Genomic DNA, 17536 nt, shown 5'->3' on the forward strand with positions numbered 1-17536 from the left:
AATTCCACACAGAGATATCCACATCATCATTCTGACTATGCATAATTCAAGTTCAACATATCTACACGACTAGTTCTGACTGGTTCAAACTGAATTTAAGATATCCGCAAAGGACCGAGTAGATATACTGAATCGAGGGGAGTTATGATTATTCAGAACTAAAGTGCAGATATCCGAAACTGGAATTGAAGCGAGTCATATTTTAGCTGCAGATATCTGCAATTCACATTTCTGCAGATGTCTTTAATGAGAACCTCCATACATGTGAATGGCATCATTTGTCCTGGAACAAACGACGATGTAAATATCTGAAATGACAGCCGTGGATGCCAGTAATGACACTGTGGGTATCTGAAATGTTCCTTTTGACTTGGAAGGACTGAATTTCAGATGCACGCAGTACACATCCCGTCTAGCTACTAAACGTTAATGTCGTATGAGAGACAAACTTATCTGTGAGACAGAGTGTGATTTTGTACCTCGTGTGCATAAAATCTAAAACGCTACTGCTTCTTCACTTCATTACAGAAAATGTCTCTGACTTTAAAATGTTTTCCTATTTGTTAAGCAACCTGGCTTTGACATGGTTCAAGCAAAATGGTGCCACGATGCCTCCTAATGTTTGTTTTTATTATTAGGGCTCTTCTTTCTGTTCATTGCTTAGCCCCGGCTAACCTTTTACTCATTTATTGTACCTGAAAAATACTTTATTTGAATAAAATGCAAATGCACCTGTAATCATATCATAAATAAAACACCATTACTGGGTCCTTTTTCCCTGAAAAGTGGCTTTTAAATTGTTTAAAAGCCAATTGCGTCAGTAAATGTTGCTGACAATGCTTACACACTTAAATATGGGGGCTGTGTGGAGTCTCCATGTTCTCCCCGTGCAGCACGGGTTCTCTCCGGGTTCTCCGGCTTCCTCCCACACAGTCCAAAAACATCCATCCATCATCTATACACCGCTTAATCCTCACTAGGGTCGCGGGGGGGCTGGAGCCTATCCCAGTCGACTTAGGGCGAAGGCAGGGGACACCCTGGACAGGTCACCAGTCTATCACAGGGCAGTCCAAAAACATGCTGAGGTTAATTGGTGATTCTAAATTGTCTGTAGGTGTGAATGTGAGTGTGCTTGGTTGTCTGTCTCTAAGTGTAGCTCTGTGATAGACTGGTGACCTGTCCAGGTGAACCTGCCTTCACCCTGAGTCAGCTGGGATAGACTCCAGCCCCCACGACCCTAGTGAGGATAAGCGGTGCATAGATAGTGGATGGATGGGCTTAAATATGGCTTGAAATGCAGGACTTTTGCTTGCGAGTGGTATCTCATGTGAAGGATCTGCATGCTTCCATTTCTGCCCGTGTATCCTCGAGTTACCTTTACCAGCCCCGCACCCGGGAAAGAGGCATGTAATGAGCAACATAATGATAATCATATTTAACTTCAGCATGTGGAGGCGAGCACATGGACTTTTTCCCGCTATTAAATCAGCACACGATGAGATCTGACCTTTCCAGGAGAAATGTGAGATGTCAGACTTAATTCGGCCTATTTTTCATCTCTGCATGCAAGGTAGTTTCATTTTCAGGGTTCGTACTGACCCACGCGTTCACACCACAAGACCAAAGCAGCTGAGACGTAGCCTCGGGTCGGAGCATTCTGTGACAAATGTGAGCCAGCACTGGCTCAGCGCAGTTTAAAGCAATTTTAGAAGGAATGTGTTTGACTCGATCACTTCTTCCAGAACAAGTAATAGAAGCGAACCCTCTTTTTTTTTTTTTTGCTCTGGGGGGTAATGTTCTAGCTTTGTCCTCTCTTAGCAGCAACAGGGCAGCAGGGAAATGCTGGTTCAACTTGTAGTCTTCAGCTTTAAAAAGAACTAAAGATGCAGCGTGTGGGATTTACAGAAGTCCTGCATTCATAATGTACATAATGCATTATTTATTATAAATAATTTATTTCAACACTAATGATTGTTGTTTTATTAACAGCTTGTCAGAGAAGAGCTCATTTTAAATTCTTTACATCCTGTTGAGTTGTAGTTTGGATCAGTGGTTCTCAAACTGGGGGTCGGGGCCCCCATGGGGGTCCCAAGATAATTTCAGGGGGGTCGCCAGATCATTGTCACAAAAAATTATTTTTAAAAAAGCCTACATTTATCAAATAAATTTGTATTAGGGATGTCAAAATTGAAAGTGTATACTTCCTCCCAGGCCTTTATTGAACTCGTTAATATTATGATTTGATTATGCGATATTATTATTATTCTTTTTTGCTCTTTTTAAAATGACTTTCTTTTGTTTTTAGATTCTTTTTCCCTTTCATTTGTTTGAAATAAATTTCATTCATTCATTCATTCATAAGTAAATTAATGTGTTAATGTAAAGAGATTAATCTGTGGAATTAACACATTAATTTTAACGCATTAATGCATAAACAACAAAATTATTACGCATGATATATTATAAATTCAAATCAGGGGGTCATGAGCACAAACTTCTGTTATCTTGGGGGTCATGGCTCAAAAGTTTTTGAACCACTGGTTTGGATTATGTCCTGTATGTAAAATTTTAACCTACCAAGCAGTTTGTAGCTCAAACTATTACACAAATGTATTAAAAAATTATTATATTTCCCCCCATAATGTAGAGTTCAATCATATAATACAATCCAGAGTTTAATATTGACACGTTTTTTTGCTCTGCCGGCTCTGAACTTCAGCACATTTCGGTTTGAAATAAAAGAATGAAAACTACATTAAAGTGCCAAGTCTGGGCTTTAATTTACGCAGGTTTATATCAATATTGAAAGAACTGTGCTGGAAATGCAGCCCCTTTGAATACATAGTGTCCAGAAAGGTTTAAAACTAATTGCACACTTGGCTGCATTCCATGTGCTGAAGTCTTAAAAAAAAAAAAAAAAAAGGCAGAGAGCTTCCAAGACAACAAGCTGGAGCCGAAGGTGTCTGCGGTAAAGGTTTGGGAGAGCATCAGCGGGGAAGGTGTAACATCTGCTGATGTCCATGACGGCGAAGGGTTTGAAGCTGAATGTTAAATATGATTTGGTTTGACTTAAAGTGTCTCTGAACCCCAAACCTTTGGCCTTGTCCACATGCGCACAAGCAAAACACAGCTTCTGTCTATGCGTTTTAACCTTGTGTCCACACTCAAATGCAATTTAAACTCACTGAATACTGAGCTTTTTGGGAAATGGAAGCTGTTTGTCATCTCCTTTTGTTTACATGACCAAAGCAGTGCCAGAGCAAACCTTGATAACGGGACTTTTATGCATGTTCAAACATAAATGCGAAGCCCCTCTTCCACTTTGTTAAGGAACAGAGGCGTCACAATCAGTCCTCCTCCTCCTTCCTCGATGTGCCATTGTTGGTAGCCTGGAACTGGTAATAGCTTTTTCTCAGGCTGCTTCTATTGGCCAACACAGCTTCAGGGTTTATTCAATTGTGTTTTAGCATTTTCATTTGGACAGAGATTTTGAGAACAAAGGAGGGGGGGAAAAAAAAAGTACCTGCGCTTGTGTGGATTAGGATTATGTGTTAAAAGGGCCGCATCTTCCACACAATTATCAATACCTGCTCAAATTAAAGCCGAGGCTCGGCGCTTTAATGTGCTATTCATTATTTTACATCAAACTGAACGTGATAATGCTTCGAGCGTGAAGAACAGGCCTGACTGTAGCATTGAATAGATAAAATGGAAATACACAAATACAGAAGATGTACTTAACTTTCCACCATTAAGTCTGCAGCCTCTTTCACAATCATTTTACATTACTTCTGGCAGCCCTTTAAAATATTTTCTCTTTACAATAACCGGAACTAAACGTGGACATAAATCTGACAATAAAACATTTCTTTAGATTCGTATCCATTCTTTGCATATATCATAAGTGGATATACACAAGGTGGATCGCTGGTTGGCACTGTTGCCTCGCACCAAGAAGGTCGCCGGTTTGCGTCCCAGTTAGGACGCCTGGGATCTTTTGTGGAGTTTGGAATGTTCTCCAGCTTCCTCCTACAAGGTCCAAAAACATGTTGAGGTTAATTGGTGATTCTAAATTGTCCGTAGGTGTGAATGTGAGTGTGCTTGGTTGTCTGTCTCTAAGTGTAGCCCTGTGATAGACTGGTGACCTGTCCAGGGTGTCCCCTGCCTTCACCCTGAGTCAGCTGGAATAGACTCCAGCCCCCCGTGACCCTAGTGAGGATTAAGCGGTGGATAGATAATGGATGGATGGATGGATATACACATTGCAAACAATAGTCTACTATAACATATTATTTTCTCTGCCTGAAACTGTTTATTTTTAGTGAAATCACTTCTTTTTTCTCTCTTTGTAATCATACATGAATACTGGCTGCATTCAAGAACTGCTCCAAGTATTCACAAGGCCACCATTACAGTTGTTTTATTTCCGTATCAGTGCAAAAAGGGAATGCTTTACAAATTTGAACATAAAAAAAAAGAAAACCATTTTATGAGTAAGAAAAATGTTTTGCATCGTCTGTGACAAGATGCATTTAATTCCGTGTGGGATGGGACCGTCGAAATCAGCGGCACAAAAACGGTCGCAGCTTCATGTCTTTCAGGGGAGCTTTAATAACTTCTCATGTTGTAATCTGTGGGGAAAGTAAAAAACACAACAGCGGCGTTTGGGTTAGTGACATTGAGGTTGTGGAAGTAGTTATTCAGAAGCAACAGAGCAACAAAACAATACCGTGCGACCTTCCGAGCCACCGGCGAGTCTAAAAATTCAATATCGCTGTTTTTTTTACTAAAGCAAAAAGCAATATGTGGCATCATGCAGACCTCCCACGAGAAGCATCTTATCACATGCTCTATCTGGAGCTGTTCCACAGAGAACAAAGTGATGAACTGGCAGGGACGGGTAATGTGACTAAGAGCACCCGAAGGACAAGGGCATATTTTCTGTGTATCCGTTTATTGTCCGCTGACAGACTTGACTCCGCAATCACAGACGCGGAGAGCAGATTTATGCCGAATCCTTCTAGAGTTTCTCACATTCGCAGACATTTACTGTATTTAAATGATTCCTTGAACTGACTGCAGTTCGGTGGCGTCAGTTTAGTCTTGCTGAGATACATTTCAACAACAGCGGTGCTAAAGAATGCTCAGATTCAGCGGGTTAAAGGGCTCCGCTGAGACATCAGAATTGCTCGTGGCAACTTGTTACTGACACAGGAGGCTGCACACAGTACGAAGCAGACGACCAGGGTGGAAACTAATTTCAGAAAATAGAAGAACAAGTGGACACAGAGTGTTTAACCGCTGACCTGAATCTATCCATCTATTGAACTGCACTGTAGCAACAAGACTGAACAAAACCGAGGTCTTAAAAACTCCTAAACAAAGACAAATGCGCGTATAGCACGTTCACCTTCTGAGAGAGGGGGCAACGTGAGTTTGATGCGCATCTTTTTCAGCCGATGAAGTTCATCACAACAAGATGCAGGACTGTGTGGGCAAACAGGAAGTCAGCGAAGGCTCTCTCTGGGGAGATGGACAGGAACTCTCCTTTGTTCTGTGGGTTGATCTGGATACGAAGACACACTACAAAAAGATCAAGAGGATTTAGTTTAAAGTTTGTTCTTCTTAGGTCCATAAATAAAACAAAGGCACGAGGACTGCAGCGAACCATCATTTTATCATAAAGCCAAAGCGACATTTATTTATAAAGCACATTTTTTTTAAAATGAGTCGAACCAAAGTGATGTACAGTTAAAAAGAAAATGCAATAAATAAAAGACAAAACTAAATAATACTGATAAAACACAGAGTAAAATAAAAATACAACACAGTATGAAGTCAGGGTGTGAGGCTCTAATTCAATTCAATTTTCAGCATTTAAACTGTTTACAATGTTTGCAGCTATTACTTTAACATTTTGTTTGTTTTTTACTCCACATCAGCACTTCTACAGAAAAAGTTCTGTTTCTAAAATGAAACCTAACACAATTAAAAACAAGAGAAATAAGACCTGTACCAAACAGTATCGCTGAAATGATTAGTCAAGCAATTGCTTAGCCAATAGAGAAAAAAGGATCATCAACTATGCTGTTAAATTCTATTTAAGTTACATCAATAGCTTTCTCTGGGGCCAGTTTCTTCATTGTAAGTGGTAAGGCTTGACTGATGTGTTTTTTTCAGGGCTTATACCCATTATTAGTAATCAATGACACCAAAGTGTGTATGTGTGTGCTGATTGGCTATTACTCCTGACATGTAACCAACCAGATAGAGCTGTGGGCGGGACATTACTCGAGAGCAGCGAACGACCTCCACAGACAGAGAGGTGGCTGCAGAGCCAAGAAAGTGCATTTTTAGACTAATTGATTTTATTGGAAAACAGTTCATCATCTTCATTTAAAAATGCTGAACATTGGATTCCATAACTGGCCAGTATAATAATCTGTTCATCCCTGGTGAAAAGTTGTCATAATTTGTATTTGTCACTGAGAACTGAATATGCTTAAACTTGGATCTTTGGATTGTCATAGTGCTGCAAGGTGGTGGTTAGCACCGTCACCTCACAGCTAGAAGATCCCCAGTTTGTGTCCCAGTTAGGACACCCGGGATCTTTCTGTGTGGATTTGGCATGTTCTCCCCGTGCAGCGTGGGTTCTCTCCGGGTTCTCCGGCTTCCTCCCACACAGTCCAAAAACATGTTGAGGTTAATTGGTGATTCTAAATTGTCCGTAGGTGTGAATGTGAGTGTGCTTGGTTGTCTGTCTCTAAGTGTAGCCCTGTGATAGACTGGTGACCTGTCCAGGTGTCCCCTGCCTTCACCCTGAGTCCAGCCCCCCGCGACCATAGTGTAGATTAAGCAGTGTATAGATAATGGATGAATGGATGGATGGATGGATGGATGGATATTTGACCATGTTAATAAACAATAATCCGTTAATTGCTGAAAAGAACAACATACCAGGGACATTTTTCCGTACGGGGACAAAACCATTTTTTCCACTGATACACACTGTTTGCACAAAATCTGCTGTCACCAAGCCCAGTTTGACGAATTTGAACAACCTTCAACCTAAGTCAGCTGGTGTATAACTATTGGATAAACAGATTGTTACAGTTCAATGCAATTAACATATCAAGCAACTCTCACACAATTTCATGTTTCATCATCTAACTATGTCAGCATAAGCTCTAAGTAACAACACTGTCCTCCACTGTGAGAATGACTCCTGACATTAAGTACAAATATATGTGCAATTAATAGTTTACGAGACACACTTGGCTATAACTGATGCACCTTAATGTAGGAGCCCTGTTATTAAGGCTGCATTTGAAGACTCTTTTAATTGCAGATTAACTGGCAGATTATTTCTTGATTAATCCATTAGTGTCTTGGTCAATAAAACGTCTGAAAATGTCAATCCATCACTTTCCTAAGGCTCAAAGGACATCCTCAAATGCGCTGTTTTGGTTACAACCCAAAGATTTCCAGTTTACGGTCATAGAGGAGTAAAGAAACCAGAAAATATTCAAGTTTATACAGATATACTCAGAGAATGTTGATGTTTATTAGCCAAAAAACACTCTGTGCCTAATAATGTATTATTTATTGCAGCTCTACCTGCAATAAATCCTGTATTCCTATGGATCACACTGTGCATTATTTGTTGGAAGCTGCAATTTGTGGTACTGTTGAGCTGTATTGTGCTACATAAGGCCAAGTTTATGTAAATGCAATACTTTAAGATTTAGCCTGATCAGAACTGCATGAGTTTTGTGTATAGTAGTTGTAGCTAGTTGTGAATAAATGTGCATCTGTGTACTTTTTAAGTTAAGTAGTGAGTGGGTGCACATTTTCAGAGTCAGAAAATACGTTTATTTTGCTTTAGCACGATTACACCTGAAGCTAGTGTTTGCTTTAGCATGCTAAGCTAACTTGTGTCTGCAGGCGCGCTCACTCACGGGCCACAAGTCCAGTGACTGACTAAAAAAAGCGACACCTGACCATTTTAATAACTCACCAGCTTTACATTTTAACATTTAACTGAATGAATAATTACCTGCGAGAATGAAGGAGCCCACACACGAGATGAAACCCGACAGAAAGCTATTGAATGGGAAGGTGCCGACGAGGAGACAGTAGAGGAACTGCAGCGCTCCTGTTAGCAAGATGTACAGCAAATACGCGTCCACCACCTTCAGCTTGTTGGGCGTCGTGGTGGTGTACTCCTCCAGGAACCGGGAGATGACAGATATGACTGAGTTCGACATGTTTTCTGCCGTTTAAAGTGTACTAAAAGCGACAGCTCTGCACGACTCCTCTTCCTCAGTCTAACAAGTGACGTGTCCTCATTAGCCGGAAGTGGACGTTGGTGTTGCAGAGAATTCGTTCCGAGTAGGTCGGAACGAAGAGCGAAGAGCAAGGAGAAGGGGTTGTTGGCGCCGCCCACCGGCGAACACAAAGGTGGTAAAAATGAGAAGATGATTGCCTCCATCGGTTTATGTATACAAAGCGTCTATACAGCAAAACAATACATATCTCAGAATGTGTAATGAAGAAATTTGCGGCGAAGTAAAACGCGGAAAACTAGCAAGAAATTTCTATTTTTGTTGACAGTGAAGATATACTCCTACTTTGCACTCAACTGATGATTTCCGGATCCAGATGACGCATCTTCAGAAGGAGAGGATCTTTGTATTTGCCCAGCTGACGTTGGAGTTACAAAACATTGGAAATTAGCATTCCTGCAGCCTAATGTACTTTCAAAGCAGACTCGCACGAACGTGTTGTCAACAGTGATTTACGTGATTGTTGTGACCGGATTATGCCAACCGATGGAACCGGCTACGACCACAGCTCCCATGCAGACCGACAGTCCGACTGAGTGAGTAACTTTGACAGCTGAATATCTGAAAACAAGCCGCCACGGGCTGCTTACATCACATGTTAGCTGAACTTTAAAATGCTGCTTGTGTTGACAAGACATTTATTGAGCTTTGTGCTGAATTTATCCAAGGATAGTGCTGTGTCATTGTCCCTGAATCCATTCTATGGCGTGTTTGGTGCTAAACGTAGATGTTATCAAACTACGTTTGGAAGAATAAAACCTGTTATTTGGGATTTTAGAAATGTAACCTCATACTAATGCACTACAAAATCCATTAACAGTCACCTGATGTGACAGGAGAAGGACAAATATGTAATAAAGTGCCTGTAAATATAGTCTACCCCTGACTTTATGTAACTTCCTGTATGTAAGTGTGGGGTTACATATCACACTGGGATGTAAGCAGCATCCATATGAGTTGGATTCTGTGTTTAATAGTAATTAAATGACTTTTTTTTTTGATCTGACACAGTTATTTTTTAACTGTCAGAAGAGAGGAGCATCAGTGAGTGACAGACCAATGACTCAGCAAAAACTGAGCCATCTAGTTAATTGGGGAACAGGTGAAAGGCCTCAGGGTGCACCTGGTGTGTTGATGGTGGAGGTAGACATATAGGAGCGACTGTTTCTACCTCAATTCACACTGGAATAGCTCAGTTTACCTTTGTATCACTGTAGAACCCACAGACTCTATAAAAAAAGATGGGCGTAGCTGATATCACCATAGAAAAGCCACCTGGTGCTTTGTTACGTAATGATGACTAAAGGGAGGCTGGAGTTCACCAGGATAACTATCAACCCTCGATGATGTGGGTCTTGGCTCTGAGTGTGATTTACAATATGCCTGCCCTGAAACATGATTCCTGAGCGTGTAGCCGTCACGTGTCCTCCATGCAAATAATGATAACATTGACTGCGCTGGCTTTAACCTTGGGTCCGCGCCAGAACGATTAGCTTGTGCATTCACCATTCGCTAAACATTTCCTCTGCTATCTACGAGCTGTTCATTCTTTACATGTCTTTCATTCCATTTCGCCTTTGTTAGGTCAAATTCAATCTGCAACTGGTGGCCGTCTTGGCGTCCAACCTCGATGTCCCTTTTGAAGACGACAGAGTCCAAGATTCTCGCTTGTAAGAATGTGTTTGTGTTCATGCTGGGTGGAAACTACTGTTGAATAAATGTGGCTGCTAAAGCTGCTCAACGTAACTCATCTGTGTCTGGTCATGACAGGTATTCAGAATGACCTATGGGCCAGGTTTGTGACCCTATCAAACCAGGACCGAATATGGACCCTGACTGTCACCAACAAGACAGTTCGCAAACCTGCAGAACAAGGTGTTGTGCTCCTTAACCTTCATCCTAGTCTTTGTTTGTTTATAGGGAGGCAACAGCTCTAATCCCACAAAGCTGTAAAGAATGTATTAATAATACTCACGACATAATTCCTCTTCCTGTTTTTCCTTCAGCACCTAAGACTCCTCTGGTGATGGTCCACGGCTTTGGAGGAGGGGTAGGACTGTGGATCAGGAACCTGGACGCCCTGAGCAGGTCGCGGCCCGTCTACGCCTTCGACCTGCTGGGGTTCGGCAGGAGCTCCAGGCCTGCTTTCCCCTCCGATGCTGCCAAGGCTGAGGAGCAGTTCGTCGACTCCATTGAGCAGTGGAGGCAGTCTGTAGGTCTGGAGAACATGATTCTGCTGGGACACAGTCTCGGAGGATACCTGGCCACGTCCTACGCGATCCAGTACCCTTCTAGGTAATAACGCTGGGGCGATGTGCGGAACGTGCTGCTGTGATTTGGTGTTGTGTTTGAGGATAAGGCACTTCAGTGGGTCTCATTCTATGGAAAATAACAAGGCAGGGAATTTATTTACATCAAAAACGCTGAATGTGTCGTGCTAGATAATGATTAGGCTCAACAATAGCAACATAATAAAGCTGTGATGTTTTTCAAGGAATGGTTTGACATTTTGGGAAATGCACTTGTTTGCTTTCTTGCTGAGAAATAGATAATAGAAATGCCTCTCTCACCTGTGTATGGCAAACTAATGCTAGCAGCCAGTTAGCTTAGCTTAGCTTAGCCCAGAGCCCCCTGTAAAACTATGACACAAACAAATATAGCGTGACATTTACTGAGTTTTTAATGTGCTAATAAGAGGATTGTGTTACTTTCGATCTCGATACTAAGCTAAATTAGCACTTAGTCTGAATTTGCCTCACAGGTATGGGAGTGGCATCATTATTATCATCTAGTCTCAACTGCCATCAAGAAAACAAAGAAGCATTTTTCCCAAACGTACTCCTTTGAATTAAACTGACTGACCGATATTTTTGTATTAGCAGTGAATCAGATTACCGTCTGTAACGTGAAAGGCGTGTTTCGTTGCGACGAATCGCTCAGCTCTGCAGTTTCCCTCAAGCTTTACAGCCTATTATTTTGGTTTAATGGCCCTGAAACTTTATTGTTTTGATTCAGCCTGACTTTGTTTTCGGCTCTCTGCAGGCAGCTGTTTGAGCTAACAAGCTGTCGCCTGATGGATACGCAAGAAGGCAAATGTTTCCAAGCATGTTTACTGTAGCAGCTTGTATTTACAGATTATTCTGTTTTCCCTGAAGGGGAAAAAAAATCGATTATTGTTGCTTTAAAGTTGCGTTTGTACTGAAAGATAGTAAAATGTGGATCTGATGGATGGATGGACTCCTTCAAAAGTGCATCCATGTTGTCTAATTGAGAGACATGGCAAACTCTGCAAGAGAAAATGTCTTTTAATCCTCTGAACCCCAAACAGTTTGTGAGTATTTTTTTTGCTTCTGTCCAGATTTTGATCACTGGGGGCAAATATAAAGTAATGCCCCTCTATGGAAACAGCACAGCTGCAGGTAGAACTAGAGACAGCTTATAAATGTCTTTTGTGCAGAATAACAAAGATGTCACTGAGCGTGAAAAAGAAAAAGCAAAAGTTGAATTTGAATAAATGTCCACACATTTACATGCTCTGTTTCTCACACGACTGTACACGTCAACTCTTGAATGATGTTTCACCAATGTAGCTTCCAATAACTTGCTGCTTTGTATGCCGTTGTTGAGCCATTCTGCATTTATTTTATCGGTCAAGTACATTTTATTTACCTCTAAATCTCTAATTTGTTTCCATTTATGTTGAATTGAATTGAATTGTGAATTTATTCAGTCGTCTTACAATACAAAAAATTCGAAGCAATTCATACAGTACGAACAAGATAGTGACTGAGAAGGCATAGGCGGAAGGAAAATGCTTATATATGCCTATCTTAAGCACTTGTCATTGTCAGCTACCCTCGCCAAAATGACAAATTCTGTGTTTTTTGACAGTATTTTGGTTGCAGCTGAGTCACTTATGGTTTCTCCAAGGAGCACAGAATTTAAAACAAACAAAACAAAACAGAATCTATAGTGCAAATGGTTCATTTGGGACATTTTTTTTTTTAATGAGCTGTTTAAATTATTACTTTCTTGATGAAATAAAACAACTTTTGGCTCAGCTTTAGTTAATTTTTCTGACGAAGCGACACATCACGTCATAATATATACAATATAAATATATGTTGTTTTTTCTTTATGTTGAAGCACTTTGTGAATTGTTTTATAAAAAGTGATATACAAATAAAGTTATGATTATTATTATTATTATAAGTTTAGGAACAGTCGGAAAGTTGAAAATCAGACGAATCTTTGTGCTTTTACGGTTTCTGCCTCTGAAAAATGGTGTACCCTGGGTGTTTAAAAACTAGCATGGTTTTCGATACCATCGTTGGGTTTTGGAGTTTTGATGGTTTTAAGCCACTTAGCCCCCCCTAGTGGAAGTGTGCAGAAAGACAGCAATGCACATCACCGTTCTCTGTGCTATCTTTTTGCAGAGTGTCGCACCTCATCTTGGTGGACCCCTGGGGTTTCCCTGAGCGACCCAAGAGCCAAACCCAGACCCAGGATGATGAAGGTCAGGCGAAGAGGCAGTCCCCTCCCCGCTGGGTCAAAGCTATTGCATCAGTTGTTTCCCTCTTCAACCCGCTGGCTGTCATCAGAGCAGCAGGTCCATGGGGTAAGGAGTGTACATAACTATTCACTGTAACGCTGTAGAACATGTAACGCTCCGCCCCCCCGCCTCACAGTGTGCCGTTGATTCAGGTCCGGGGCTGGTGAACAGATTCCGTCCTGATTTCAAGAGGAAATTCGAAGATCTTTTTGAAGATGACACCATGACGCAGTACATCTACCACTGTAATGCACAAACCCCGAGGTATGCCCCAAAAAAAAAATCCCAAAACACACAGAGTCACTTTCTTACAGCGACGTACTCACATAGCGCACTGCTCTGTTTCTGTTCCTCCTCCCAGTGGAGAGGTGGGTTTCAGGGCCATGGCCGAGTCCTTGGGCTGGGCCAAGAAGCCCATGCTGGAGCGTGTTAGTCAGCTGCCCCCCTCCATGCCCGTCACCATGCTGTATGGAGCGCAGTCCTGGGTGGACAGCTCATCTGGGGACAGAGTGGAACAGATCAGGGGCCAGGCCCACACCAGAGTGCTGGTGAGTGGACACACAGAACACCTCAATACAGAGTACAGGAAGCTTTTATTGCCAAGTGAGCTGCTACACACAAGGAGTTTGACATGATGAATGAAACTGTGGTACACAACAATAACAAGACAGGCAATAAATATAGAAATCTACATCTAAATAAAATATTATATGTAAAAGAAAAGCATAAAAGTACTTTGTAAATAAAAAGTAAAGTGAAAAAGAGACATAAACTTGCCTAAACCAGTTTAAATAACAATATTCCACATGAAATTGAGGAATAACAGCAGTAATATTTCATATGTTATTTAGTGTTGGGATGCCATTAAGAAAAATAATCTAATTACTTAGACGCTTTGTAATGAATTAATCTCAGCTAATCACATTGTTATCAAACAGCAACATTTGACACAATGAGCAAAGATTTTACATTCAAATAAACTTTGGTTGAATCAATGAACAGACATGTACGTGAACTTCAACAACAAAAATGTCTGTTTTTCATCAATATTTATCTGCATTTTTCTTCTATCTACGACATTCACAGATTAGTGTAAACTCAAAGTGCAACTATAGTTTTTATATTCAACGTGACTTTTTGTCTTAAAACTCTTTGTTGCATAATTTGCACACAACCACGCTCTTATCCAAGCTGCCATCGGTTAGTTTTTTTAAAACTAAAGAAAAAACAACTTTTCAATCTCGTCTTCCATCACTGTTCACTAAACTTTCTTATGCGCTGACGTTTTCTTCGCGGCTGGTAAATGAACTTTAAGTGCATTACCGCCACCTACAGGGCTGGAGTGTGTGCATCAGTGTTACTTAATTATTGGGGAACTGGGAAAGATGCGATTAAATTATTTTTTAACGCATTATTTTTTCTCTAATTAATTATTCGAAATTAACGCGTTCAAATTCAGCCCTAGTATTATTGTTACCAACTATCCCAGCACAGTGTTTCTATGTGACTACCTCTTTCCTAACAAGGTTATTGTGAATTAAAACAGATCTTGATAAAGAAATCACAAACAAGTAAAATATATATTTCTGATATAAACACAGAACCACAATTAGCACATGAAATAATTTGAAGCACTATGAGTTGGAAAAGTGTGACTTTTCTTTTAGCACAGTAACGGTATGATACAAATCCTCCAGTTGGGACACTGTTGGAGTGGTTTCACCCATCGTACCTGCTCNACACATGTTCAGATATTGGCCATAAATGCAAAAAAAAACCCATAATTTCCATCATTTGTTTTCTTATGAATTATGCCCCTGACTGGCACCAAACTCTGAATTTTTAAATCTCATATTGGTGCCAATCACAGGGGGAAAATCAGCCTCTTAAATTGAAAAGTAAAAGTTTAATGGTTGGTGGAATATGGGAAATTTGCAGCATCATATAACTGGTTTGGGGCTGCAAGGTGGCTCAGTGGTTAGCACTGTTGCCTCGCAGCAAGAAGGTTTGCATCCCAATGAGGACACCTGAGATCTTTCTGTGTGGAGTCTTCATGTTCTCCCCGTGCAGCGTGGGTTCTCTCTGAGTTCTCCGTCTTCCTCCCACACAGTCCCAAAACATGTTGAGGTTAATTGGTGATTCTAAATGGTCCGTAGGTGTGAATGTGAGTGTGCTTGGTTGTCTGTCTCTAAGTGTAGCCCTGTGATAGACTGGTGACCTGTCCAGGTGTCCCCTGCCTTCATTCTGAGTCAGCTGGGATAGACTCCAGCCCCCCATGACCCTAGTGAGGATTAAGCGGTGTACAGCTAATAGATGGATATAACTGGTTTGTAGAATTCTATCACAGCAGAGTCATACCATTGAAGATCATATGTACACATTCATGAGGCTGCAAAGTTTGAGGATTCCAGCAACATGACTTCTCAAGTTCTGGCACTTCAAACATTGCTCCACAGATTTAAACTATGCAAAACTTGACATGAACTCAAAACCGTACCTATGACCCCAGATTTTACACATGGTCAGCTCAATCCATATTCAACACTTTAAAAAGAAACCTGTCAACCTGAAGACGGCCAGGCGTGCGGCGTTCGGTGAATTAAGGCGGGAGCTGTGATCCAAGTCTAAAATGTGCAGTCCAGCTTTGAATTAGTGTCATTTTATTAAAACCTCATTTAACTGAGGCTGTATGTTAACATTGACTGTCTTTATTTCCTCATCTGTTCCTCTCTGCAGCTGATAAACGAAGCCTCCCACCACGTTTACGCCGATCAGCCAGAAGAATTCAACAGAGTGGTCAATAAAATATGTAAAACCGTTAACTGACCGCGATCGCGTGGGAGTCTCCAGGGACTGAATTGTACATATCGACTCTTCATCGCGGCGGTTTTGGCGCTGCGACCTTTGCATGTGAAGCACGCTGGACGACGGGCGGGTCAAGATACCATGAATGTTATCACGTTCAGAATCGTATCTCGTATAATTTCTGTGTATTTAGTATTGAGAGTAAATTTATTTATACACACGATCGCGTTCATTTGTTGATAAATGTCCACACGGAGCAATAACCACTCAATCCAGTGCTGAATCATGTTGCATTGTTGTATATTTTTAAGCACAAGGTGTCACGTACATCTCTGTGATTGCACTGGGTTTGTTTATTACGGAGCTACTGAATCATACTTAAACATGTGCCTGACATTATGTTCTTTGATCCCGGGTGTTTTTTTCCCCCCCACTGTATCAAACAGCTGTCTGTATTTTATACCTTGAAGCCAATTATTAAAAGATATTTGTCAAAGTAGCCATGCGTGATGCACTTTGTGGCCCGGCCAGTAGAGGTCAGTAACGAGTGACGTTTCTGTTGGGTTCTGCTTGTTGGTGGTTGGTGGAGGGTGGAAGTAAATGCAAAGTTAGCAGCAAAATGTACTGGTAGTGTCACAGGTAAAACACACTCAGAAGATTTGAAATTTACCAGTTTTTCTATGTTTGAATCATAGTTTAATCTAACAAAGTTCGAATGGATTAAAAACGATATTTGGCGCTTAAGAGAAAACACAAAAGTTCGGCTGTTTAATATCATAAATAAACTTCCTCAGCTGAATACATGCAATAAGACAATCGTGTTTTTCTGTATCACAAGAAATGTTATGTGTAAATATGCAAACGAGGTATTATGTTTCATGTCAAATGCCCTCATTTGCATATTTTTTCATTTTCCGACAGTGTCAAAGGTTTTTGCAGACGGGATTTTGGATATGTCTATTTTATTTCCCCGTGATTCAGAAAATACTGTTTGCAGCCAGGAAAAAAAAAAAAAAAAAAAAAAGCAATTTCTGCCATGTTTTTAGGAATATAAATCAGACTGAATAATATATGAACAAACCCATCTGTAAAAAGCTTCAGAATACAGATAGAAGTGAAACTGGAGCGTTTGGTGCCTCTGTAGTGGAGATTTCTGGCTCCGAGTGGGAGTGAAAAACGCATTCTGACAAAACTGTGTTTAAAGATATGTGTTGTGTTTTTGCATTTACAGATACACGTGGAGGAGGTGTCGCAAGATAAACAACTAAATGTGTGTTTTGGACTTTTTTTTTTTCCTCCAACTAGTCTGAAAAAGGATGCATTATGGAAGATAATTAATCAGTGCATTAAAAAATGATGCATTTGCAGAGTGTTAATTATATGAAAACTGTACCTAAATACACAACTTCAGTGGGTAAGCTTACAGTGGTGGTAACCCTAGCCCTATTGAAAGAACAAATAAAAGAATCACTGATCATTTATTATTTAAAGACAATGATCTGATATTCTTTATCTCTGAGTGTCAGAACCACGTGGACCTGTCGGATTAGCAGCTGACTCGGAGGTGAAATCAGAGTCACGTGTTTTCAATCAATTGATGACAATCAGGTGTAAGTGGGAGCCTGGTTTTATTTACAGAACACGGATCGATCAAATGAGTGGTCGGCCAGCAAAGGTCGCTACAAGAGCAGAGTAGTGGAAGAACCCTCAGGGGCGTAAAGGAACCCAGAGGGATGATGATGATGATGATGAGTCCAGCTTGTCCAGGAGAACACCGAACAACAACGAGAAAGCCACTGCTCTCACATGGATCACATGGACACAACAGGTGTTT

At 40.9% G+C, this 17536-nt stretch overlaps 2 protein-coding genes across 2 annotated transcripts; one reads left to right on the forward strand and one right to left on the reverse strand.

Annotated features, from left to right (window-relative positions):
* Positions 1 to 4394: 4394 nt before the first annotated feature.
* On the reverse strand, positions 4395 to 8373 carry dad1 (defender against cell death 1). The gene is made up of 3 exons (XM_008299570.1): positions 8057 to 8373; positions 5411 to 5583; positions 4395 to 4631 (listed from the first exon to the last, which is right to left on the reverse strand). The coding sequence occupies exons 1-2, from the start codon at positions 8265 to 8267 to the stop codon at positions 5453 to 5455; spliced, it is 342 nt and encodes a 113-aa protein (XP_008297792.1). The 5' UTR covers positions 8268 to 8373; the 3' UTR covers positions 4395 to 4631; positions 5411 to 5452.
* A 327-nt stretch (positions 8374 to 8700) lies between these two features.
* Positions 8701 to 16201, forward strand: abhd4 (abhydrolase domain containing 4, N-acyl phospholipase B). Its single transcript, XM_008299571.1, has 8 exons — positions 8701 to 8881; positions 9930 to 10015; positions 10116 to 10220; positions 10352 to 10640; positions 12782 to 12963; positions 13050 to 13161; positions 13259 to 13445; positions 15634 to 16201. The coding sequence occupies exons 1-8, from the start codon at positions 8832 to 8834 to the stop codon at positions 15721 to 15723; spliced, it is 1101 nt and encodes a 366-aa protein (XP_008297793.1). The 5' UTR covers positions 8701 to 8831; the 3' UTR covers positions 15724 to 16201.
* The last annotated feature ends 1335 nt before the right edge of the window (positions 16202 to 17536 follow it).

Source organism: Stegastes partitus, unplaced genomic scaffold (genome assembly GCF_000690725.1).
Source record: "Stegastes partitus isolate 25-593 unplaced genomic scaffold, Stegastes_partitus-1.0.2 Scaffold1434, whole genome shotgun sequence".
In the NCBI taxonomy this organism is placed as follows: domain Eukaryota; kingdom Metazoa; phylum Chordata; class Actinopteri; family Pomacentridae; genus Stegastes; species Stegastes partitus.